The sequence below is a fragment of the Poecile atricapillus genome, chromosome 20 (assembly GCF_030490865.1).
Source record: "Poecile atricapillus isolate bPoeAtr1 chromosome 20, bPoeAtr1.hap1, whole genome shotgun sequence".
Classification (NCBI taxonomy): Eukaryota; Metazoa; Chordata; class Aves; order Passeriformes; family Paridae; genus Poecile; species Poecile atricapillus.
In genome coordinates this window covers 5,518,009-5,543,314 of record NC_081268.1, presented here as the reverse complement: position 1 = coordinate 5,543,314, position 25,306 = coordinate 5,518,009, and the positions used below count along the sequence as shown (strand labels likewise).

At 49.6% G+C, this 25,306-nt stretch overlaps 1 protein-coding gene across 3 annotated transcripts in view; it reads left to right on the top strand.

Annotated features, from left to right (window-relative positions):
- Positions 1–11,911: 11,911 nt before the first annotated feature.
- The window catches only part of FUBP3 (far upstream element binding protein 3), a 39,533-nt gene continuing 26,138 nt past the window's right edge, over positions 11,912–25,306 (top strand). For all 3 annotated transcript variants that reach the window (XM_058853548.1, XM_058853549.1, XM_058853547.1), the window contains exons 1-2: positions 11,912–12,060; positions 19,342–19,447. In XM_058853548.1, the coding sequence (XP_058709531.1) occupies positions 11,968–12,060; positions 19,342–19,447 (199 nt within the window). In that variant the 5' untranslated portion in view covers positions 11,912–11,967. The remainder of the gene's footprint in view (positions 12,061–19,341; positions 19,448–25,306) is intronic.

Genomic DNA, 25,306 nt, shown 5'->3' with positions numbered 1-25,306 from the left:
CCCCAGCCCAGCTTTGTGAAGTTGGTCATGGATTAAGTGGTTGTGAAGGACGTGGGGGGGTTGGTGGTACCTTGTGGGGAGCGAGGGGCTGCAGGGATGAGCTGGGTGGTTGAGGGTCAACTGAGCCTGATCCTGCTGTGTTTTGGTGAGTTTTAAAGAGCAGACTCGGGAAGGACACAAATGCAGGAGATAATCCTCTGATGGTGTTGCAGGAGGTGAGGAGGAAAGGAGTGCTCGCTCCCAGTGTGCCTGGAGGGGTGCAGGTCCCTTTTCCTGATGCTCAGGCTGCACACCTGGCTGGGAGGCAGGGATGGCTCAGCGAGGGAATCCTGGAGCCGTGGTGGGAGCAGAGGGGAAGGAAAGAGGAAAGGAAAGGACTGGGTTTCCTAACCGTGCAAACATTCAGGATGTGCTGGTGCTCAGCACTGCTGAGACTGGGAAAGGACACGGTTTGGGATGTCTCCACATTGGGTGTCCCCAGGACAGGAGCAGAGATGCTTCCTGGAGCTGGGGTGCACCAACCACACTGCTTCCTTCCATGGCAGGGAGCTGGGCAGCCCCATCCCAGCAGCAGGAATGTGCCGCTTCCCAACGTGTTTGGGGAGCAAAAGCAGAGCTGCCCCCAAAATGGGGCACATTTTAGTCAGGCCAAGTGGCCATTTGGGGACGTCCAGGCGTGCCCTGCCCACACTGCTGCCGAGCCAGCAAGTGTGACAAGCTCTGACATCACAGCTGGGAAAATAACATGTTATTTTCCCAGCTTGGATGTGAATTTCCCTGCTATTACTGGCAGCGACCATCTTGGGAGGAGAAAGCAGCAGAGGGCTGTCAGGAGAGGGGAGAGAAATAGTTTTCTGAGCTGGTGGAGCCAGTGGGATATGGGGAGGCAGGAATGCTCTGCAGGGCCACCTTATTCTCTTAATCCCACTGCTTTCAGCTGCAAGTGCAGCTGCACGTAGGGGATTGCATGAGCCCACAGTGGGGCTGGTGGTCAGTAGGTTGTGCTGATCAGCCTGGAATGGGTACCCAGTGTTGAGCCAGCTGTCTTCATCCCACAGCAGCCCATCCTCAGGTGAGGAGAAGGGTTTGGAACCTCATCAGGAGCCTTCTCCTGGGGTATCATCCAGAAAATGATGGGAACAGAGCTGCTTCCCTTCCACATGCCAAGGATGGATGCTGTGCTGGCCCATGGGACAATGAGTAGCCCTGGAAGCTGTGAGAGTTCCCTCCCATGCCCATCCTTGACTATGATAGAGCTCTCCATTGGAAAACTGGAGTTTGAAACAACTTGATGCAATGAGGAGCTGATGATGTCTTTTATTTGGGGAGGAAAAGCCCAACAAAACAACAACAAAACAGTGTCTCAGCAGAAGTTTCTTGTGCCCCAAAGCTTGAGAAATGCTGGAAAAGCTCTGTGAGGGCTCATTGGGCCAGCTGGGTGCTTAAATCATCACCTGGAAAAAGCCATTTAACTCCCAGTCCTGGAATATCCTCCAGTACTCACACCACAGCCCTTCAGAGCCCAGATCTGAGGGGGGTCATGTCTGCCCTGTCTCTCTGCATGCTCTGGAGTGTCCAGTGAGGTTTTTGGCTCAGGGTGGAGGATACTCTACCATGGCAGCTCCAGCTCCTCGGGAAGCACAGGGATGCTCTCAAGAGGCAGTGATGAACATGACTCATCAGCCTTTGGAGGAGCATCGTGTGTCAGCTCCCAGCTGCTGCTTCCAACTGGGCTGCAAGCAGATTGTGCTGCTAAGGCAGAGCTCGGAGTATTCAAAAAGCCAAGTCAAACCCAGTGTAAGTCTTGGAGAAGGAAAAAAAAATCTCAGAAATCATGGGTTCAAAGGATAGAAGACACCCACCAAAGTGCCTGCACTTCCTGTTGGGGCTGCAGTGACAGGGTGCTGCAAAACAGACACCACATTTAATTACTTTGCTACCTTAATTGCCATCAGCCCTTCCAGTTCCCAAGATTTGGTGGTTTCTCAGTTTCCCAGTGTCCTTCCACCCTGTTGTGTCTCAGGGAGGTATTTCAGGGACTGGGGCTACCAGGAGGGAAAAGCAGTGGGTGAGGAGCACTCTGTGAGCACCTCCTGAACTCCCCAGCAGAGATTATTTTGGGGAATATTTTGGCCTTTCAGGGTGATAAGCTTGTTTCTGCAACACCCACCTGGCTGTGAGGAAAATGAACAGCTAATCAACTGTGCCCCAGAAGTGTAGTCCCTCCAAAAAAACAATTCCTGAATGAGTCTGTAAGTGATGCTGGCACATCCAGAGCTCTGATGATACCTCTTCCTGACACCCTGGCAGCACATGTCAATGTCTCTGCCCATTCCCAGGGCAGAGCTACACTGGAAAGAGCCCACAGGGACCCTTGGAAGGGACCTGGGTCACTGCTGGGCTTTGAAGCTCTTTTGTGCATCCCTCCACAGCATCACCCATCGCTGCAGCTCTGAGGCAGCCCCTCGCCACCCTGGGGTCCCTGGGGATGCCTTTGGGGAACTGCATCCCCTCTTTGCACCACAGGTTCTGCCGTGGGGCTGCTCTGCCACCCTCCCAGGCTCCGGTGAAGGGCTTGTCCAGGGTCACTGCAATCGATATCTCATCTGCAGGCTCTCCTAGCGGAAGTGATGGTATATTGGAACATGGTAATGGGTCTTGTCTAGTGGAAAAGGCTAATCTTCCCCAGCTGTACAGGATCTCTGCAGGTGTCCTCTGGCTCTCCCCGCTGCCACCAGCCCTGCCAAGGAGCACACATGCTTCTTTAAAGCTGTAGCACTCCAATTTACTGCCGTCCTGGGGAGGGAAAACTGCCTCCAGCCTGGCTCCATGGGGCACAGAGCTGTGTCTGGGGCTTCCCAGTGAAGAATTGGCACCCCCAGTGTCACCACACAGCACAGGCACCCACAGCAGCTCACATTGCCTGGGTCAAAGAAGAGAAAGTGATGTGCTCTCCAGTGGTGACATTTCCACAGGGAGAAGAGAAGGATGTGGGGATGATGCCAGGAGAGATGTGAACCCCCAAAGCACCACCTGCATGCATGGGAGAGAGACAGGGAAAAGCAAGGGTGGAAGCTTCTTTGGCTTCTTTGGCATCTCACTTGCTGCTTGGTGAGACTCCCCACCTGGAACTTGTCCTGTTTTGCACATCCCTGAGGATTTCCGCAGAGCCAGGTCTCCCCTTCCCCTTCCGTGTCACACCCAGATGGGCTCTGGGCCCAGGGGGTCCTGTTTTTCCAAGCTGACCAGCCATCCCTGGCTGCCACATCCCACTGCATCCTGGTGGCATAATCCATTTTCCTGTTTCTCTAGAGGCAGAGGTAATTACCAGGTTTAAGGTTTAATATGCATGTGGATTTTAGCATGAATTGCCAAGAAGAGCTCAGAACAATGCACAGGTGTGGGCAGCTCAGACATGGCCATGGTGTGTGGAGCCCCCAGATGTGGGCTGTAAAATGGAAAGCCCAAGGGCTTGGTGGAGAGCCCATCAGAGGCTTGAGTGACCATCAGATTCCACAAAAGTCATGCCAAAGGTTGTGCTAACCTTGTTGGGGCAGGGATTTTTCCTGTAAAAGACTGTGAGGATAGATGGATTTTAAGAGAAAATTCCTGGAGAGAGACAGCAGTTGTGGGGCTGCTGGGTTTTTTTTGCTTAAACTTTATTTTGTTGGGCAAAGAAATGCATCACTGGGTCCATGCAAGGAAAGAACATGATGTTTTGCAGGAGGGAAGCAGGGAGGTCTTGTGTGGCTGTGCCTTGTGGGACTGTGCCCGTATCACATCCCTTCCTGGGGCTCCATCTCCCATCTGTGGGGTGTGTAGGAGGGGACCCTGGAACACCTCTCCCAAAGGAGGGACAGAAAACCTTCTCATGCTACCATCATCACATCACTTTGTGCAGATGGCGTTCCCTAGCTCTGCATGACGTCCCCTCAGCAGGGACACTGGTGGCAATGGCGCACTCTTGGGAAAACCACAGGATTCCCCGCCATGAGTGGCTGGTTCCCATTTTCCTTTGCAGATGTGGCTTCGAGTGGTTCATGGGAGCACAGAGGGTTCCACATGCAGGTCCCAGGGCTGCAGCTCAGCACAGTTGTTAAATGTTCCCATCTTTCCGAGGGAAAGCCATCCCCTCGGTGAGGTTGGGAGTCGCCAGCCCTGAGCTTCCCAGGCAAGGGGGAGATGGTTGCCTTTGTAAACCCCTTAACAAGGTGGCTTTGTGTCTCCATTTAACAAGAAGCTCCCTTGCTTCTTCCCCGGGAGTTTCCCAACGCTGGGTCCCTGAAAGCCAGCTTTATGCTCCGGCCGGGGACACGCTGCTGTGGGGCCGGCAGGGATCAGAGGGACACAGGGGCCCTTCTGCAGTGCCCTGACAAAGGCTGCCCCGGGGGGACAGAGCGTCAAAGCTCTGCCGGCTCAGGGAGGGACAAGGGACCCACAGAGGAGGCTGCGGTGTGAGCCCAGCGTCCATCTGGTCACTCGATCATGGCAGGCAACGACCCCGCAGTGCTCGGGGAGGGTCAGGGTGTCCTTCTGCTCTGTCCCCCCGCAGAGGGGGCAGGGGGGTGGCAGGGAGGGGACAGGTAGGTTTTGTTGGCCGCAGGTAACAGGATCCGCAGCCGTTGGTGCCTTCCTGCCCTCTGCTCTGGCTTTGGCGGGGGGGCGAGGGATGGGAGGTGGGAGTGAGGAGATGAGGGCTGCAAACTGAGACCTCCATTCAGCAGGGGTGCTTCTCCTCATCTGGAAATGGGTTTGGAGAAAGCCTCAAGGCGTCTGGGCTCCGGCACCCCTCAGCCGTCTGGTCTGGACCAGGCAGGTGCAGCAGCAGGAGGGACCACTGGTGATCCTCGGCTATGAGGCATCACCCATCCCCGTGTCAGTGTCCAAGCTCCCCTCTCCCACCTCCTCTTCCTTCTCTGGGGGCTTTGCTGGCCTCTGCTCTGTTTGGGAGCTCTTGCCCTTCCCTTGTCCCACCAGCAAGAGCCCTCTCTCACCTCCCCCCTCCAGCCATCTGCCTTTGGGCCCAGATTTACTGTCACGCGTTAAAACCAGGGCTCAGTGCCAGGGTCAGCGTGTCACAGCGGCCCCTCATCGATTTGTTTTACCTCCCCTTGGCTAAAGCACTTTGGCCCTGGCCCCTGCCATGGCGTTAGGGGCTTCCCAAGGCCCTCAGTTCTCCCCTTGCCCATCCTGCATAGCCCAACCCTGTGGGCAGCAGGGGCCCAGCTGAGCTGCTGATCTCCTGACCCTCCCTGGGGCACCTAATGTGTCTCCCTGGTTTATCTGGATCAATATTTCTGCAAGAGCAAGGAAGATCCCTCCAGGGAAAGGAGGGGATGGAGGGATCCCGCTTGTTTGCACAGCCCCATGGCTGGTTTAATGCTTAGCTGGGCTGGGTCATTTCTGGGGATTGGGAAGGGAGGAAGACCCTAAATCAGGGGTGCTCAGATCAAAGATGTTTGGGGTCTCCTCCTTCCAGTTTGTGGGTGTCACTCTCTGCACTGGGGCACAGTGTTTGGCATATCTTTGCGTTCAAAACCCGAGGAGCTGGGATGGGTTGAGCCTTTGAGCTCCTCCAGCCAGAAGGTGTGGGGCTGCTTTGGAGGATCTGCTTCTTGCTCATGGTCTTTGGGCCTGGATGAGGGATTTCTGAACTGTTCTATTTGGTGCTGGGGATGCTTCTATAGAAGTGACAGTAAAGGATGATCATCAGCTTAGTAAGTCCAAGCAGTGAGAGACCTGGCCAGCGCAACAGCCTCCAGCCCTTCATGCTGCACACTGGGCAATGCCCAAGGCATGAGGGCTTTTATGGCTTGGCTTGGGGAATCCAGCTAAAGAACACATGGACAACACTCCAATGGCACCTGACAGGCTCCATCACCCCTGCTGAAGGCACCATATCTTCAAAACCCCTCCTGTCCCACAGAATCACCCCCAGAATCTCCACGGCCATGCCCACGGGTCCCTGTGCTGGCAGCCGGGGCAGATGCCCAGCAGCTCAGGCAGCCCGAGGAGAAAGCGGGGGGCTCTTGGAAACTCTGCCTTTTGCTTTCAGCCTCGCCCTCTCGCTATTTATTGGTGACTTTTGTCCTTGGCCAGCTTAGTGGCTGAAAGGGGCTGTATTATATCACATGTAGGCAGCTCCTGGGGGGAGAGGGCCGCGCTTTCTGCAGGAACAAAGCGCGGGTTGGCTAATTCCCCTCTCCTCCCGCGGCACCCGGGTCCCATCTGGTTGACACAGTTTGCTCCAGTGTCTCCTGCTATTAAGCCCCCACTTGCCTGCTTGAATCACTGGCGCTCCCCCCGCCCCTGTACCCTCGGCCCCTTTTTCTTGCTTTATTTTTCATTTTCCCTAAAGCCAGGCAGAACTTGCTCCGTGGAGTGATGTCAGATGTGTGCAAAGCAGACCAATAAAACCTAATGCATCCCCTTCTTTGTCTGCCGGCCTCTCCAGCGCCTCACATTTTCCACTCAGAAAGCCACTTTAAACACATCAGCAACAATCCCTCACAAAACAGCCACTTGTTGGCTAATTGTGCCGAGGACCGGCGCGCGCCGCATTGCGCTTTCCTGCCAAGGAGGGTCTAATGCTGCCAGGCACCATGGCTCCCCAACAACCCAAGGGTAATGGGAACCCTTAGCATCCACCAGGATTGGCCCTGGGGGTCTCAGCTGCTCTGCAGGTTGTGGTGGGGCAGGGGTGTGGGATTGGGATGTTTCTATTCTCCACAGCCTTTGGTAGGTCTGGATCGGCTGGAGAGGATGGTCACAGAGCCAGGAGTGGGGCTCTGCTCAGCCCTCACTCTGCAGCAGGATGGATGAGCAGATGGATGCAGCGGAGCTCCCTGGATTCTGTCCTACCTGCTAATTCCCTCCTGGGAAGGAAAGCGGGCAGGAAGGCAGCAGGCAGCTGCAGTGGAATGGGAGCTCAGGGGGAATGCGATGGGTGCCAGCCTGCCAGACTGGTGACTTTTAGCTCAGTGATTCTGGGCTGATGGCTTTGTGGCTGAAGGCTGGAAGAGCTGTCTGCCCCATGCTGATGGGAGAGAGCTTGGCTGCAGCTTAGAGGGATGCCAGTGGGTTTCACTGGAGTGAATGGAGATCCAGGTGTGTGATGGAGGGCTGGGAGAATGCAAGTGAGAGATGCTTCAGTGCTGGAAGGGAGGCAGAGAGGCTTGGACATTCGTTTGAAGGAGAAGCATCCAAAAGTCCCTCCTGAGGAATCCTTTCGGCCCTTTGGGATATGGGAAAGAGATCAGAGGGTGGTAAATCTCCCCTTCTGCAACCAGGGGACCCAGCTTTTCCCCCCAGCAGAGAGATGAGTATGTGCAGTAGCTGCATTTATTTTTCTGCAGAAAAACTTGGACAGCTTCTCCTGCTGGCACCCCCGGCATGCTGGGAGCAGGGCAGGAGCAGCCTGCCTGATCTGGGGGTGGGGGGAACTGTCACACCTTTTATCTTAAAACCACCCAATCACACCTTGGTTTGGGGCTAATTTGAGGCAGGCAAGGAGGATCAGAAACTGTGCCAGGTAGTGGGAGAGCTCCCTGTGGGTGCTGTGCTGGGCAGGCAGCCCAGAGCCCTCCCTGCGGGCACTGAGCACACCTGCCTGTGCTCACCTGCCCACATTCACCTGCGCAGTTCATTGTCACAGGGCACAGTGGCACAGGGGACAGCACAGCACAGTCTGAGTGACCCACGGGGAGTTGTACTGATGCTGGCTCGGTGACCAGGCTGAGCCTCTGCCACGCTGCCCCAGCGGCAGCCAAGGAATGAGGCAGTGGATGTAGGCAGCTGCCTGCCATTCCCATTCCCATTCCCATTCCCATTCCCATTCCCATTCCCATTCCCATTCCCATTCCCATTCCCTTTCCCTCGCTTTGCTGCCAGACCAGGCCATGGGGACCCTGTGGGCTGGCTGCACCCCACACCAGCCACACACCTGACAGAGTGGGGGTGCTGGGGAAGGAAGGGGTTAAGCGGAGCCAGCGGCGGCAGAAATCAGAGGATTACAGGTTTGTTGCCGGACTGTCCCATCTGTCACCAGCACAAAGACGAGCCCTGTCTCGGGCTGGGATGTCAGCGAAGAGCCCACCACTACATTAGGACTCCATTAGGGGAGGCTGGTGGTGGGAAATGGCAGCTGTCAGGGCACTATCATTTCTCCTGTAATTCCTCCTGCTCCTTTCTCAACTGCACTTAAATAGCAGGTCTACCCACTGGGCCAATTTTGCATTTTCTTCCTCCCGCTGCTCCTTTTCTTTCTTTAAAGCTGCAGCTCCTGTGGCCCCTTCCCTGCAGCCTGCTGGTGCCAGTGCCAGTGCTGCCTGTGCCTGGCCATGGCATCTCCACAAGGAGAAGGGTTGGGAGCATTGGCAGCATCCTCACTGTGTCCTCACTCACCAGATGCCAGCCTGGTCTGCAATGGCACTGCTGCCGTGGGACTCACTGGCTCCTGACCTCAGCACAGCGAGGAGAGGAGGTGGATCACAGTCTCCAAGCATGGGCAGTGTGTTCTTCCCATCTCCCATCGTCTGGGGCTATCTCTGAGCTGGAGAACGTTTCCCAGTCTGTGCTGCCCTCCTACAAAAGGCTGGCTGCTGCTGCAGGGTTGTCCCTGCTCTGCAAAGTGTGACAGGGTGGGCAGAATGACAGGTGGTGAGTGGGGCTGGGGACCATGTCCAGTGACGTGGGCTGTATCAGAACAGAGCTGCTTCTTCCAGCCACAAAATCTGTCCAGTCTTTCAGCATTTGGCAGAGACTCCTGGGTCACACTGGGGTGTGACAGTCACGGCCACCCTGGGGTGGGATGATCCCCTGGTGCCAGGCCTATGTCTGACCCAGAGATAAAACCACGGACAGAAACATTTCCTGATGGGACAACATCACCTGGAAACTCTCAGGACCTGCAGAAAGGCAGCTCAGCAAGCTGGGGGACCATGATGGGGGTCTCTGTGTTCACAGCTTTGCCAGGAATCCCTGGGTCCTCCCACACCCTGCCCTGCCCTCAGCGCATCTCCAAGTGGACCCGGCACTGCCGTGGCACCGTCACTCCCTGTGGAGCCTCCTTTTCCAGCGGGGGATCAAAACAAACACTTGTGTGGGGAAGTGCATTGCAGTGGTGCTCGAAATAAATAACTAATTTCTCCCTACATGATCTCAAGGAGCAGGAGAGGCGTGAATAGCAGGGCCCAGTGTCGGGCTGACTGGACTCCCTGGTGCGGTAATTCAGAGGATGACAAACATAAGCCAAAGAAAAATGTTGAAAAATGGGCACTTCCCGCAGCCCTGAGCAAAGGAGCTATTGCAGGGTTTGGAAATAACGAAGGCAAAGAGAGGGAGAGAGGGGAATTTTCTCATTGAGACCAAGTGAAGTGCCAAACAAGCTGCTATTACGGTGGCTTTGAGAGGCACAGGGAGGGGGTGGTGGGGAGGAGAGTAGGGGGAAGGAGAGGAGGGAGGTGGGGGAGAAGAGAGGGAGAGAGGGCTGGAGGAAGGGAGAAGAGTGGGAGCTGTGGGGAAGATGGGGATGCAAGGAGCCAAGGTGTGAGGTGACGCAGGGGAGATGGAGAGAGGACCAAGGTATGTGATGGTGGCAGGGCCAACACATTCCAGCACCCCACCCCTCACCCAAGGTCCCCTACATCTCCCCATCCTCATTTCCAGCCACCTTCTACCCCCCACAACCACCATCGTCACACGGGAGGAAAAAAAAAAAAAGGAGAAAAAAAGATGGAAAGAAGGAAAACAAAATATCTACAGTTGTCGAGACAAGGGGAGAAAAATAGAGGCAAACATCCATAATTTTCTCTGTGGGGCTTTGCAGTAATTGAGCCATTTGGATAAAAATAAAGGCAGCAGGCCCTTTAGGTAAGAGGAGCTTTTGCAATCCAAGAAGCCTGAATTATGCGTCTTGTATCACTTGAAACCCCCCACCACATCACCCCCCTCTGCCTCCCCCGTGCGACACCAAACCACTTTCCATTTTCTTCTTCTTCTCCTTTTTTTTTTTTTTTTTCTCCTTTCCTCCTCCTTTTTTAAGTAGCCTGTCAAACAGCATCCGATGAGTGGAGAATTTCAGCTGTCACAACTAATTTCAGCGCGTGTGTGTGCAAAGGTGTGTGTGTGCCTCGGGCGGGGGGAGCCGGGGGATGGAGGAGTAGAATCACTCCCTTGCTTTTTTCTTTTTTTTTTTTTTTTTTATTCCTCTAAAGGAAGATTTACATCAGAAATTTGTTTCTGGACGTGTTTAAGGCCTGTAATTTCCCTCTTTTCAATTGCTGCCTGATGTCTTCTTCTTGCCAGCTCCAGTGCCGAGGCTGGCTGTCACCCTCCCAGCAGCCTGGCCCCTCAGCTGGTCCTGCCCAGTTGCCAAGGAGACTTTTCTGTTTCTTGCCAGGGCTTGGGGCTTCCAAAATTCAGCTCTCACAGCCCTGAGCACCACACTGGGTCTGGTGAGGAAGGTTCCAGCTTCTCCCTGCTGGTGTCCCAGCATTGGTGGCTTTAGGCTTCAGGTTTGGTCACCTCTTCAGCCGCTTTGAGATTGGCATTGGAGGGTCAGGGGGTGGATCCTGCTCAGAACAGGGTACCCCTGAGAGCCAAGTGGGCAGCTGGGGTGATCCCCCACCCAGGGTATGCCCGGGGAAAGAGGCTGGTGCTGAGCACACTGAGCCTTCCCAGCCAGAGTCAGGAGGGGAAAATTCCCTGAATCCAAAGTCTCTGGGCTGTTTCCAAGAGAGGAAGAAGCAAAGCCCTGGGCATGGCTGGAGATGTTGCCTCTGTCATGTCCAGAAGATGATGGGATGGCTGTGGTGACAGAGATCATCTCAGGTGATGTGGTGCTCCAGGCCAGGCTGGATGGAGCTCTGAACAACCTGCTCTAATGGAAGGTGTCCCTGCCAAGGCAAGGAGGTGGAACCAGCAGGGCTTTAAAGTCCCTCCAACCCAAACCAGTCTGTGATTCTGTGGTTAAAATCCTTCCCCCATGGGCTGTGTCCCTTTTCCTAAAATAAGTGGACTTTTGCTTAAGAAAGAAAAGAAAGAAAACTGGGCACCTCCAGAGCTCCAGTTCTTGGCAGAGAACTTCTGTGGCCAGAAGCTTTGTGAAAAGTGTCACCAACACCATGGCAGTGTCCAACCATGGCCGTGTGAGTCAGAACATGGTCCTCAAACACACGGACTAAACCAAGCAGGAAACGAGCACCATGGGAGGTGTGTTCCAGGGAGGGGTTAAGTGAGGGTTCTGGTGGGACACCACAGTACGGATGGAGGGGACGGCACAGCCTGGCTTGGGATGGCACAGGCAGGGATGGGATGGCAGGGGCAGGGATGGAATGGCACAGAGAGGATTGCATGAGCAGATAGAGGATGGCCACAGGTAGGGATGGAATGGAACTGGCAGGGATGGGATGGGATGTAACAGGCAGGGATGGAACCGGCGGGGACACGGCAGTGCAGACAGGAATGGGATAGAGCAGGTGTGGGTGGGATAGAGCAGGGTCAGGAATGGGATAGAGCAGGTGTGGATGGGATAGAGCAGGGTCAGGAATGGGATAGAGCAGGTGTGGGTGGGATAGAGCAGGGTCAGGAATGGGATAGAGCAGGTGTGGATGGGATAGAGCAGGTGTGGATGGGATAGAGCAGGTGTGGGTGGGATGGCAGGGTCAGGAATGGGATGTCAGGGCGGGGAGGGGGTGGCAGGGGGTGGCACGGTCCGGCACAGCGGCTCTCCCGGTCCCCGCCGTGTCCCCAGCCCCGTCCCAGGGGCGGGCGCGGGGTCCCCGGGGGGCGTGGCCTGTCCTGGCCCCGCCCCTCTCCCCATCCCCACCCCAGGGGCGCGCGAGTGGCCCCGCCCCGCGGCGCGAGCCCCCCCGGCCCCGCCCCTCCGGGGCACTTCCGGCGGAAGCGGGGGGCTCCTTCCCTTTCCGGGCGCGGGCCCCGGGCGGAGCGGCGGGACGGGCGCGGGCCATGGCGGAGCTGGCGCAGGGGCAGAGCCAGAGCGCGGCGCCCGTGGGAATCAAGCCCGAGGGTTTCGTGGACGCTCTGCACCGGGCCCGGCAGGTGAGGCGCCGGCCGGCGGGCCGGGGGCGGGCGGGAGGAGGCCACGGGGCGCCGCTAGGCCGCGGAGCGGAGGCGGGGCAGGGCCGCGGCCCCGCTGCCCCTCCGCCGGGAGAGCGGAGTCCCGGGGCTCTGCCCTGAGGAGGCGGCGGGGCTCTGACAGTCGCGGCCGTGGTTGGTGCATGGTTGGCAGCGCTGCTGTGCGGGAGGGGGCGGCCCGCGGCCGTCTGGCCCTGGGCTCTGGGTGGGTGTGAGCTGGTGCCATTCGTGTTTCAGACGGGGCCTTGTGCGTGGGCTGAGCGATTCATCGGGCAGAGATCGGCAGCGGAGCTGGGGAAGGGTCTGGTGTGTCCTATGAAGAGCGGCTGAGGGAGATGAGGCCACTCAGCCTGGAGAAGAGGAGTCTCGGGGGGGCTTTATCACGATGTCCAAGCACCTGTGATTGTAGCCATGTGCCGGTCGGACTCGTCTCCTGGGCAACCAGCGACAGGACAAGAGCGCTCAGTCTTAAGATATGCCATGGAAGGTTTAGGTTGGACATTGCAAGGAATTTCTTCACAGAAGGGGTTATTAGACATTGGAATGGGATGCCTGGGGAGGTGGTAGAGTCACCATCCCTGGAGGTGTTTAAAGGAACTCTGGATGTGGCACTCAGTGCCATCCTGTGATTGACAAGGTGGTGATCAGGTTGGACCCGATGACCTCAGAGATCTTTCCCAAACTGATTGATTCTGTGAATACAAATTTTGGCAGAGCAGGAGCTTGGCATTTCCTCCAGGGAGAGAGGGAGGGGGGAGCGAGGTGCTCCCCAGAGGAATCCATGAACTTACACAGTGCTAAAATGGGAAGTTTCAGTGAAAGTGCCCAGACCTGCAGGAATCAACATCTCACCTTCAGTACAGGATGTTCCAGGTGTTTGTGTGCTCCTCAGTTGGTGGAAAGTGGCTGCAGAACAAGAAGCTGCTGCTCACAGCGCAGATATGTGGCTGTTCTTCACATCTCCTGTTCCACGTCTGTCACAGGTGTTTGTTGCATCTCTGAACAGGTTGCACTTGTGCTTAGTAACTGCATATTAAGGGGCTGTAACACAACTGAGTGCCAGGACCAGAGCCCACCTGGTGCTCAAGGACCCTGACTTTATTCTCTCCAGTTTTACAGGCCAGGTGGGAGAAATCCCTTTCTGTTGTCCAGACAGATATTTCACTGACAAACTTCTGAGGAAACTAAGCTGAACCCTAAGACCTCTCAAGTGCTCTCTGTAGTGGAACTGAGCTGCTGTCCCCTCACTGTCAGCTCGCTGGGGAATCAGTGTGGCAGCCACTCCATGTTCTGTGCAGTGTGCAGTGACCTGGCAGTGTAGATCCACACACTGCATCTCCCAGGACACCAGGAGCTGCTCTGGGGCCATTGGTTTCCTTCTCAGCATAGGCTGGTGGGGTGTGAGCTGCTCCAGGGTGAGCCAGGCCTTGCTTCTTTCAGTCACTGTGAAAGTGCCATGTCCTTGAAATGTGATGTCTGAGCACCCAGACAGGGTTATGTGCTTGATGCAGTTAAATTGAGAGGTGCTGCAGCTGTGTGTTTGACTTGACCTGGTTGTATCTTACTGAAGGCCTCTCATTACAAGAACATCATATTTAAATATCCGATAATGCTGCCACCTGTTAGCAGTTGAATAAGCCATTTATGTAAAAGAAAATAATTGTTGTTGAAGTGCAGCTTGTTGAAATTATTTTGTGGGTGTTTCAAGTCCAGAAAAGGCCATGAAGATGATCAGGGGTCTGGAGCAATTGCCCTGTGGAGACAGACAGAGAGCTGGGGCTGTTCAGCCTGGAGAAGAGAAGGTTGAATGGGGACATCACAGCATCTTCCGGGATCTGAAGGGGCTGCAGGGAAGCTGGAGAGGGACTGGACTCTTCATCAGGAACTGTAGTGACAGGACAAGGGAAAATGCGTTCAAACTAAAAAAGGGGACATTTAGGTTAGATACTAGGAAAAAATTCCTCCCTGTAGGGGTGGTGAGGCCCTGGCTCAGGTTGCCCAGAGAAGCTGTGGCTGCCCCTGGATCCCTGGAAGTGTCCAAGGCCAGGTTGGATGGGGCTTGGAGCAACCTGGGCTGGTGGAAGGTGACCCTGACCATGGCAGGGGGTGGAACAAGATGATCTTTGAGGTTCCTTCCACCCAGACCCTTCTGTGTTGAATGTGCAGCTGTGTGTACCACTCATGATCAGTAACAGGTTAAAGTGTTGCCTCAGAGGATCCTGGGCTTAAACACAGCACTGACTGCAGATGGATCTGAGCTGGAGCAGGCTGACTGCTGTCAGCATGTTTGTAGGGGGAATCTGTGGGGCCCCAACACATGCATGAGATGGAATAATAAATAATAAATAATCCTGTGCCCTGACTGTGATCACTTACTTGATTTTGTTGTTCTTAAGTTCATTATACTTGCTGCAATTATTCTGTACGTGCTGGATTTCCATAAGCCTAAAACTTGTGTTAGTCTAAACTGGAAGATCCCAGCAGCAACCTTCTGGCTGTCTCTCACCCTGAAAACAAGTGTGTTGGGAAATGTGGGCTCTACATGTGTTTGTGGGAGAGCAGTGTCCTACATTTTTGTGCAATGAGTTGTTTGATGCCTGTTGAATATGATTTTTTCCCATTAGTGTTTGTGGGATGAAAAGGGCTGTTGGAGTGCTAAAATCTTTCCTTCCCCTGTGAAAGTACTTGTTTTAATTGAGTTCTGTAGAGGCTGGGTGAGAGAGCAGGTGGTCTTCTGTTGTACAGAACTAAATTGTCTCTAGTGACTTGTTACCAAATGTCACTGGAAATGCTGTTCATCGCTCAGGTGGTGGATATTTGCCCCACCACCCAAGCAATCTGTGATGGAACTTCCTGGTTGAGAGTCAGGGGAAAATGAAAAGGCAGCTACACCTAATATTTCTCTGGAGGTGATGGCAGAGCTTTCACCGAGGGTGTTTGGTGTTATATTTGCCTGGGCTGTACTGATCTGGTACAGCTTTTGTCCTGGTTTTGGCCTTTTTGGAGTATTCCTTTTGCTCTAAGGGAATGAGGGAGTGGAGGAAAGAAATTCAGGCATAGTTCTTACTTTATGGGTTGATCATCCCTGGCTTGACATTTGAATCTTTCAAGGTTTTGTGTCACATGTAAGACCAGTAATCAAATTTACTGAATTCAGTTCTCATGAGAGCCATAACATTATAATCAGGCTGTAGAATACAGTGCTTGGTTCTGAGTATCTAAACAAGGACATAACTTCAGGACAAGGAAGACTTTCCTGATTAAAGGAAAGTAGCTGCATTCCTCAGAGCCACAGGGATGTGAGATAATATAAGACTAGAAAACCTGGAATATCTTTGAAAGGAATTACTTTACATTGCTTTCAGTGTTTATGCTGGACTTGCATGGATTTTTTGTGGACTCTGAAATATTTAGGATTTATGAAGAATTACTTTTTCAAGGCAGTGCTGAGACTTTGAGTTGCTCTGTCCTGCATCTTCTACACCACATCTCAAGTGGATTGGTGGCTCTTAGGTGAGGACTGATCTTTCCAGCTGCTCCCAGGCAGGGTGGCTTTTCAATGGCATTTTGGAGTGGGTGAGAGTGAGAGAGATGTTTGCTCCCCTTTTGAATAGTGGGGTCAGAAAATAAGCAGAGCTGCTTGTACTTTGGACTAAAATGAATTTCTCTCAGACCATCCTTAAGTTTTGTTCTTACTGTCTAAGCAGTGTCTTGCTGGGTGTTCTGGGAATGCTCTGGAGAGGAAGGGCTGAGCCTGTGATGTGACATCCTGGCTACCTCAAAAATGGGGAATATCCTGAGACTGACAGAGTCAACAGGCTGTGTGTTCGAATCACTTTCTATATCATGCTCTAACTTCTAATTTCCATGGTGATGGAGTGGTCTTGGACAAATTTTTCTTTGCTCCCTTGCAGAGTCCTTTTTCAGTTCTTCCTCAAATACATTTAGGTTTTGCCAATTACTCTGGTATTTAGGAAAAAGCACTTGTGACATGAAGCTTAACTGGTGGATGGTTTTATTGCTTTCTACAGAGCTCTGGAGAAATGTGTGTCACCCCAGCTCAAGTGTTCTGCTGAGTGAATGAGAGAAGCAGAACAAGGACCAGAATAGTCTGAAGGGTCAGATGACAGTGCCTTATTTTTTTATTTTTTTTTTTATCCTGCTAATACCTAGAATTGGTGATTTTATCTGTTGCTGTTCTTTGCAGGGCACCATGGAGAGGTTTTTCATAGAAGCTGGGCCTGTTCTCTTGAAAGCTGAGTTCTGCAGATATTGGTGTTTGAGTGTGCCTAGCAAAGAAGCTTCATGTATAGAAGTGGTTTTGTATTACTTTGTATTTTGTATTTTGTATTGTTATTTTTCTGCCTGTTAAATGTATATGAGAACAGAAATGGAAGGTATAGAAAAACTTGTATCTCTCACACAACTTAGTGGATTCATTTGTTTTTCTTGGCTTTACCATTGCAATTTTTAGCTGGGGCTTGTGTTTGTGTCCTTTGAAGTCTTTGCTTTAAATTTAAATTTGGGGAATTTAGGTGCCAAAACAGTGATGCTTTTTTCCCGTTGTATTTTAAAGCTTGACAAAATGGGTGTATTTGGTTTGGGGAGTGGGGGGAAGGAGGAAAAAAAACCTAAGGCTGACATAGAGCAGGACAAAAGCAGTGGCTAACAGCAGTATATTACTCAAGGTCATTTAGGCTGATAAGGGCTAGGTCTGCTTGCTTTTGCCATGTCCTAATTTTTGTGCTTACCTCTCTGCTGAACCTATCATAAAAACTGAGCGTCCTATTTTAAGTTGAACCTGAGATGTTAAAATGTATTTTAGCTGTTATATGTACTTTAAAAGCTCAGCTCTTAATTTTGCAGGTTGTTTTTTCCTGCTGTGGTGAGGTGGCACCGTTATCTGCCTGTAATCCAGTGGCAGCTGGGAGGCTTTAGAGATAAGGGTACAAGTTTAAATAAAAGGTGGGGGGGCGTTGGGGAAAGGAAAATATCCTAAAAGCTGATAATGTAAAAATTGCTTTAACACTCTTGCTTTCCCCTTTACTTGGAGGATTCTGTGCCAGGGTGGTCATTGTGTGCTCAGTATGAGCAGGGGTTCACAAAGCTCCCCTGAGTTGGGAGTAGACAGCCTTGGTGCCAGCAAACTGTTCCTGAACACCTTTGTACTTCAGGCTGCCTTCCTTCCCTAAGCCAGCTTCTGCTATCTACAGACTGTTTTTTATTATTCCTGGAGTTTGTGGTGGGTAATTTCACCTCTAAAGGATCATCCATAACTTGTAAGTCACGGTAAATAACAGAAAGAGAGTTCTTGAAGAACTTCTTAAAATCACATGTCCCAAAATATGTCTGGGTATGTTACACCTAACACTGTTCCTTTTGGTCTATGTTGTAAGTTACTGTATGAAAGCTATTAATAGATTGCTGTAAAATGTATTTTAAAGTCTCGATTTTTCAGTGTTGAAGTAGTCAGAAAATATCTCTGCTCTTTGTATTTTGTTAAAATTCTCTTCATCCCTAACATAAGGGGGAAGTATGTGGGCAAAGGGCTGAACCCATGGATACAGAACAATTTAACTAAAGAGTAGAGCATCACCTGGCCCTCCCTCCTGGAGGAGACAAGGTGTGCTAATGCTTTCAGAGCCAGCTTTCTGGAGACTTATTGGAAATGTTGATCTACAAAATGCTCATCATGGCAGCTTCACTGCAGGATTACAGGTGGTCCCAGTGGAAGATTTTATTCTCTAGCTCTGACATTTCTAACACAACAAAGTTACTGACTTTCCAAAAGGAGGACAGAATGGACTATAAGGAGAAAATGGTCCAAACTTGGAGCCCTTTCCACAGAAGTCATTGAACAGAATGTTTGCTGTTCTCTTTCTAAAAGCAGTACTCTCAATCTTTCAAGGTTATTTCAAATAGCTTTATTGCAGTACCCTGTGGTTCTGCATCTTGGGTAGTTGTTTGTTCCACTGCAGCAGAAGATAGTAACAACAGGCAGAGTTACTGTAGATGTCTTTCTGTTGCAGTGAAACACTAATATTAGAAATCTTTAGATATACTGGTCATTGAAAGCATCTTTGTAAAATGCTTTTTCATCTGCTCCTGTTGCTTATTCTCTGGTGAAATCCATTTATAATGGAGTGAGATCAGTCTCTTGGTAAAGACTCAATTCAATGATTTTCTTTTTGCTGGAAAAGGCAGCAAATGCTCTAGCATACAGTGTACTCTATATTTGCTCTGTAGCTACTTACATTCTGCACTTGTTATTACAGCGAAATACTTTATGTAGGCAGTGGGAGACTGCAGTTTGCCTGTCCCTGGGAGGGTGTTAAGTGGGGTGCAGGGAATGCACCTGGGTGTTTCTAGGATGGGTTTCCACCAGTTAGCTCAGACAGCAGCTGGAAGAGCTCATGTTGTCAGCACCCACCTGTACAGCTGTCCCCTAAATGTCACTAGAGATGATCGTAACTTTTCACTTGTATTAAGTGATGTTACTTAGTGTATCACACTGCTACTGTGATACCTGACTGTCTCCTCTTTCCTGTGAATAAACTCCTTTTATTCTGGGTTGGCAGGGAATGGCAGTTTCCCCTCTGGAAGGGTTGGAAGCAGAGGCACAGGCAGCATTAGTCGTGTTTGTGCTGTACTGACCACTGCAGGAAATGGAAATACATTCTGGACTGATAGTTTACCCACTGGCTTATTCCTCACACAGTGAACAAGAGTGATCCAGTGTCTTTGAGAGGGAGTTCCCAAACCTGTCCTTGTGCTGTGTGTTTTGACTCTTTCCCTCTGCTCCCTGATGGGTGTGTGAGTGTGCATTTCTGTGTGTCTGGATCTGCACAGATGCAGGAGGAAGCACATGTCCTCCCACACAGCTCTGGTGGTGGCAGCTTCTCCAGGACAAAGTTGGTGGGTTAGTTTGAACCCTCCTCTTAGCAAAATTTAGCTTGTCAGCTATCCATCAAGCAAATAATCCTGAATATCATGTCCCAGAGAGTAAATGTCTACTTATGATCAGGAAGAGGAACTGGGTGAATATAATCTTAATTAAGCAAATATTAAAAGCAAGCAGAAAATTGTTTGCTTTACAAATGAAGCACCTTGTTACAAATCCACCTATAGAGTAAATACCTGACAGGAGATTGGCCTGGGGTCAATGCTTTATTGGGAGAAAGAGTGTTTACTTGTGGTGGCTGAAACTTCAACTTTGCTGATAATGCTTTTATCATGTTTTTATAGATTGCTGCTAAAATTGGAGATATTCCTCACTTGAATAATTCTACAACGCTTGTGGACCCGTCAGTCTACGGTTATGGAGTGCAGAAACGGCCCCTGGATGATGGAGGTAAGCTGGCTGTGATTAGTCAGCCTTGTGGATGTGGCTCCTGAAATTCACCTATGGAGGCAGTTGTCTTATTTTAAGGATGGAAAATGTAGATTTCTGTGTATAGAAATTTTATACAAGATGCCCTGTGCTGTTTACTCTTACCTAGATTGCACAGTGTTCTTAGGCATTAGTATAAATGTGAAGCAATTCTTTGTTAGTTCATGACCTTTGGGAATCAACAAACAAACTGTGTCATTTAAATCTTGGTCTATGGTAGTTGAGGGAGGGAGGAGGATTTGCTTATCAGGCCTGTGCTGGAGCCCACGTATAGAGCACCAGGTGTACACAGTACACAGTACATGTTATTCCCAGTTAATGGGTAGGGACTATATTATATGTGTTCTTTCCATCTGTGACAATAGTCACAGCCCAGGAGCCGAGTTGCTGTCAAGTTCTGGTTGATTTGTACATGAATTCTAAGGAGAAAAGGTATTTATGGAAGATGATGCAAGTTGGAAGAAAACTTCCTGTATTAGCTCAAGCTTTCTCCATTATTATTTGAGAATTCTGAAATCTCTGAAGAATTTAAAGTTGGCCATAGCCAAAGGATAGTTTATTGCATGGACCATAGCTGGTAACTGTCAGAAAATATTGTATGAACTGTTACAATTTTAAAATAAGCCACTAGTTTCTTACCTTTGGCAGGAACAACAAAAATGTTAGAACAGGAGTTTTTTAGGTTTTATAAATCTAATGATATGTATTGTTACAAGAAGTGTTTAAACTGTATTATCTGCTGCTGTATAAATGCAAAGAGTTTATCTTTTCTTGTGAAGAAATAAAAAGCATGATTGTGTCTTCTTTTTTTCTATTTCCTCCGGTATTTTTCCTGACACTCACAGCCCTGCAGGGTGATTCTCTCCCCCATGGATATGTTCATGAGTACTGAGGAGATAAGCCAAGCTGCTGCCTAGCACTTCATTTTGAAAAGAATTTTTTTCTGTCTGATACAAAGGCTGAAAATAACTGCACGTCTGCTTCTCAGTCTGAAAAAACCTGCTGGTGCATGGGGAGAAGTTTCTCTCATGTGGAGCCTCTGCTTGCTAACGTTACTGTTTTCTGAACACATGCCACCACCCACTTCTGTTCTCTGCTCTTGGCTCTATTTGAGCAGCAGGTTGCTGCTGCTCCTTTAGTTTGGGATTTCAGGAGAGAATGTATTTATCTGGGTGAGCACCCACACCTTATATCTTGGACTGGAGCATCCTTTTGTTGGAAATCCAGAGATCTGGCATTGCTGGTGTGTGCTGGTTCTGCAGGGGAAGGTGCTGGGCTGTCACAGGCTAGGCAGTGTTTGGGAATGCTGGACAGCTCTGGTCTGAATAGCTATGGGATGTGGCTGTATGTGAAAAGGAATAAAAATAGCCTTCTGAGAACCAGTCATTCACAGCATTTGCCCTGCCTGTGTTTTTCACTGATTCATCAGCCTGAACTCGAGATCTGACCTCTTGACAAAATGGTTTTTAGGAACTAAGCATGTTAGGAGCTAACACGTGAAATGGTCACAGTGCTTTAGTGACAGGTCGGACTTTATACTTAAACTTGTACCACAGAGCCCTAGAACTTGGTGAGCCTTGTTTGTGTTGACACAGACCAATGTGTCAATACAGCAGTCTGGGCTATAAATGTGCATCACTGCTGGTTTCTCGTGCTGTGTAGATAACTCCATGGATTGGGTATTGTTCCTGGGAGACTCTTCCAGAGTGGCTGGTCCTCAGTCCTTGTTCAGCAGTTGTTCTGCTCACCCTGTCCTCAGCACTGGACCTTGTCTGTAACTGTTTTTAAAGTAGCTCCAATGCTGTGTTTGCACTTGGGTTGTTCATGTACATCTGTATATAACTTTGTCAATTCCCCTTGCAAAAATTTGTCTGTGAGATCTTTGAGGAGAGGTGACAGAAGTAATGTTTTAAAGGGCTGGAATGTGACGAAGAAGCAGGAATTCTCAGGGCAGGGATAAGGGTTGTAGCACTTCTTTCAGCTTGGGTCATATTGGGTTTTATTTTTAATGGTATTGGTAAATTGTGTACTGAGATGCAGCCATGTGATGAGTTCCCCTCTACAGGTGGGATCCTCCTGCGCTGTTCTTTACCTGCAGCCTGGAAAAGCAACTCCTGAAGCTGTGGGTGCTTCTGGCTCTGAATCTCTTTGTGATGTGATCCATCTCTTAGTCTTTGGCTACCTGCTCTTGCTGCCATATAATTAAATGTCTATAATGCAGCTTTAGCTTTAAACATCTGGGAGATGGAAGTTGCTTTTAGGACACTTAAATTAGGAAAGCATTTCATATTTGGATGATTTTTTAGTTCTCTGCTAGCTGCAAACAAGGGGTGTTGGAATTGCATGCCCACACTTTTCTCCAGTTGTTTGTGACCTACAGTTTGGAGTTGTCAGGAAGTGATTATGTTGTTACACATGCTCTAGAAATGTTAGTGTGTTGATTTGGATATACTGTACTGCTCTGGATGGGTTGGAAAGAAATCTGGTGGGAAATTTCCCTCCTATACTGCATGCTCACAGCTGGGTGCAGGTCTCACTGCTTCCTTACCCCCTTGCAGCTCTTGGAAAATTAATGTTCTTCCTAATACTGCTGAAAAAATTGTCCCCAGAGGAAGTATTTAAGGTGACAGAACTATCTGTCTTTTGGGACAATCTAATTCTTCCCATCTGATTTTATAAACAGCTGCTGCTGTGGCTGCCTGATGCCAGCTGAGGAAGTGGTCTTAAGACAGGTGTCAGTACATTGACCAAAACAAATTTATCTGCTTTTAAAGCATTTCCAGGAAAAACAGGTTTGTCATAGGTTGGAAACCAGGATGTGTGAGTGCTTTTTGCACTTTCCTTAACATAACCCTCATCTGAACTGAGGATCAGCAGGATCAACCCTGGTAACTTGGCTCTTTAGTGTTAGATTTAGCTTGAGACTGATTATTTCTCTTTTCCCTGGCTTTTTTTCCCCCCCCTTTTCTGGAAACAACTTGAAAGTAATCCTGCAAACAGCTGTAGTGCAGGGGAGAGATCAGGTTTATTTGTACTGCTCCTGGGAAGTCACAGCTGGCATTTCTGTGGCCACTTGCAGGGGTTAATGTTTCTCAGTGAAGGGGAGCACTGGGGACAGGTGAGTCTGAACTGGAGAGAGACCTGGTGCCATCTTGCCCGTGGACAAGGACAGACCCCAGCTCTCCTCTTCAGGGCCAACTGCTGCCCCTGGCCTCCATTCTAAGTAAAACATCCCTCTAATTACCAGCACAGATTAATAAGTTTGTTTAATGCTCAATAACCTTTAAAGAAGCAGCCTCCTTTTGTTCAAAGGAAGCAGGGTTCTAGTCTGCTGCAGTGGGACTGATGGACAGAACATAACCTTTGTTTGCCCTGCTTTGGGCTGCTTTAAAGGAGTGTCCTGTGAGATCTATAGGATTAAGCAGCAGCATTGCAGCTGAAGGCTGGGGCATCCTTTGAGTCTGGGAAAACAAAAGTGAGAGACCTTGGAGAAGCCTCACATCCCCCTCTCTCCACTCCTTTCTCCTCCTGAAGCTTCTGTGGTACATCCAAATCTGAAGATGACCTGCTCTGGTGTAATAAAACTTGATTGTAGTAGAACTAAGGGCTTAAACACGACATGATCCAGGTGTACAGAGTACTTTATACTTTTCCTCCAGTGTGTTTTCAATGAAAATAGCAGTGGGCAGAAGGGAATTTTATCCTTGTCTGATGAAAGTCATTACTGATGCTCTTTGACACATCTGTAGCAGCAGTAGGACCAGGGCAAAAGTCCAGCTCTCTTGGCAGAAAATTTCATTTAATACACAAAATGCCACTGTTCTTCAAAATTGTAACTTTACAGATGGCTACTTTTTTAAATAAGGCCGTTTAAGGGAGGGGGGGAAAAAACCTGCAAAGATTTGTAGTGAAGTCACACACAAAAATTATGAGAGTTTGGCTATTTAATTCAAGGAAAAATTATATTTAATGATGGAGAATTAGGATAATGTTCTTTGTAGCTTTCTAAATTTATGATGATCCCATTTTGGCTCTAAAGTATGAAAAGTAGCCCTGTTCCACTGCTCTCAAGGAGATGTGTTGATCTGTTTTTATTCTAGCCATGAAGATATTCCTGAAGAGATTGTATATTCCCATCATGCACATTAATTTAGTGGGAGGCACTGCTCTGTTTTATGGGGTGGAAGAAAAATCCGCGTTTGTTTTGAGTGTCTGTTAGGTAGAATTCAGTTAAGGTGAAGCGTAAAGCAGAATGAAGAGTTATCAACCAGCAGGTGCCATTAATAGGAAATTGTGCTGATTTTATTCAGTATTTTTCCTTATTTGCAGTAAAATGACTGCAGTTACAGTTAAATTGTACTGAATAGATGTAAAGGGGGGAAATATGTATGTGGCTTGTCAGAGTTCAGCCCCCTCCTTGGTGTGAAGGGAGGCAGTGGAATGGTACATCAGCTTTCAGTATTGTGGCTGCCCCAGCCATGCCTCTCCATTAGTCCCAATTTTTCAGAGAAAAATGGGAATGTTGGAGAAGGAATGGACCTTTAGGTTGGAACAGGGAGTCACATCATTTTTATCCCCTAAAACAGAGAGAAATCATAACCGATTTGAAGTAAATAATTTCCATTTCTCTCCATTTGTCCTTCAATCTCAGTTTTTTGAGATGTTGTCGTGAACTGTGGAAGGAATAGTCTCTCACATAAGTTATTGTGGCATAATTTTTCCATGCTAATTTGTGTATTAAACATGGATTAAGGCTGATATCTCTCTGTGGGGGTGAATGGCTTACTCTGGATAGTACTCAGAATGGGTTGGAGAGACAGTGTTACCTACACCTAAAGCATTAATTCCCTGACTGATTTAACTTCCTGTGCTTGTACAGTTTCCCCTCAGAAGTTGTCTTTTTCAAGTGTAGGATTGTGTTACAGAATGAAGGCTCTTCCCTTCCTTGCATGAACTTGGGGAGTTGATTATAGGATGTGTATCTGTCTCATAATTTGTGGGCAGCGGCTGCAGCGGAACAGATTACTAGGAGAGCTGTTCTGGGGAATTGAAATGCGAAGTGGAGATTTAAATACAGCCTTTGCAGAGTTAAAACCACTCTTTCTGGCATCTTGATAATGAGTGGCCTTGGCTGTGGCAACCCCATGCTACACCAGAACCACCAGACCTGCGTGGAGTTAAAATATTGAGTGCAGTTTGGAGCAAGATTCTGAGTTTGGTTGTATTGGCTCAGCTTTGTGGTAGAAGCTTATCAGCTGGAGCAAATATTCCCCATTACATCACTCACGTTTTTTCAACTGCAATATTCATAGCTATCAAATTAGAGCTTTTCACATTCAGGGTGAGAATATGCAAAGACAAATCTAAGGGAGTCAATTAACACAGCAGTTGTCTTATCGCTGAGCTGGGGAGAGTAATAAAATAGATATGCTGTCAATATTTTGGTCCTGAAATATCATGGAGGTATTGACATGCAGCAGAAATACACTATTGACTCTCTTTGTCTATTTTCTTTGAATAAAGTGTTTGTCCACAAACTTGATGCATTTTTCTACCAGATTTAGAGAGTGTGGGATGCATCCACTTTCTATCCCTGCCAGCTGATTGCCAATTTATTTCAGGTCAAAGAATGTGCAGCTTGCTGCAAGGTAGTTTGAAACAGCATCTTTATTATCACAGCTCACATGTTGGCCAGTTTCATTTGTTTTGTTCAGTGCCCTCCAGGCATGCAATATAATCTTTCAACTGGTTGTTAGCACCAAATGGTCTGGTTTTTAGCTGGTTTGCTGCAGGCAAAGTCCAGTAGGAAGCCCAGCAGGG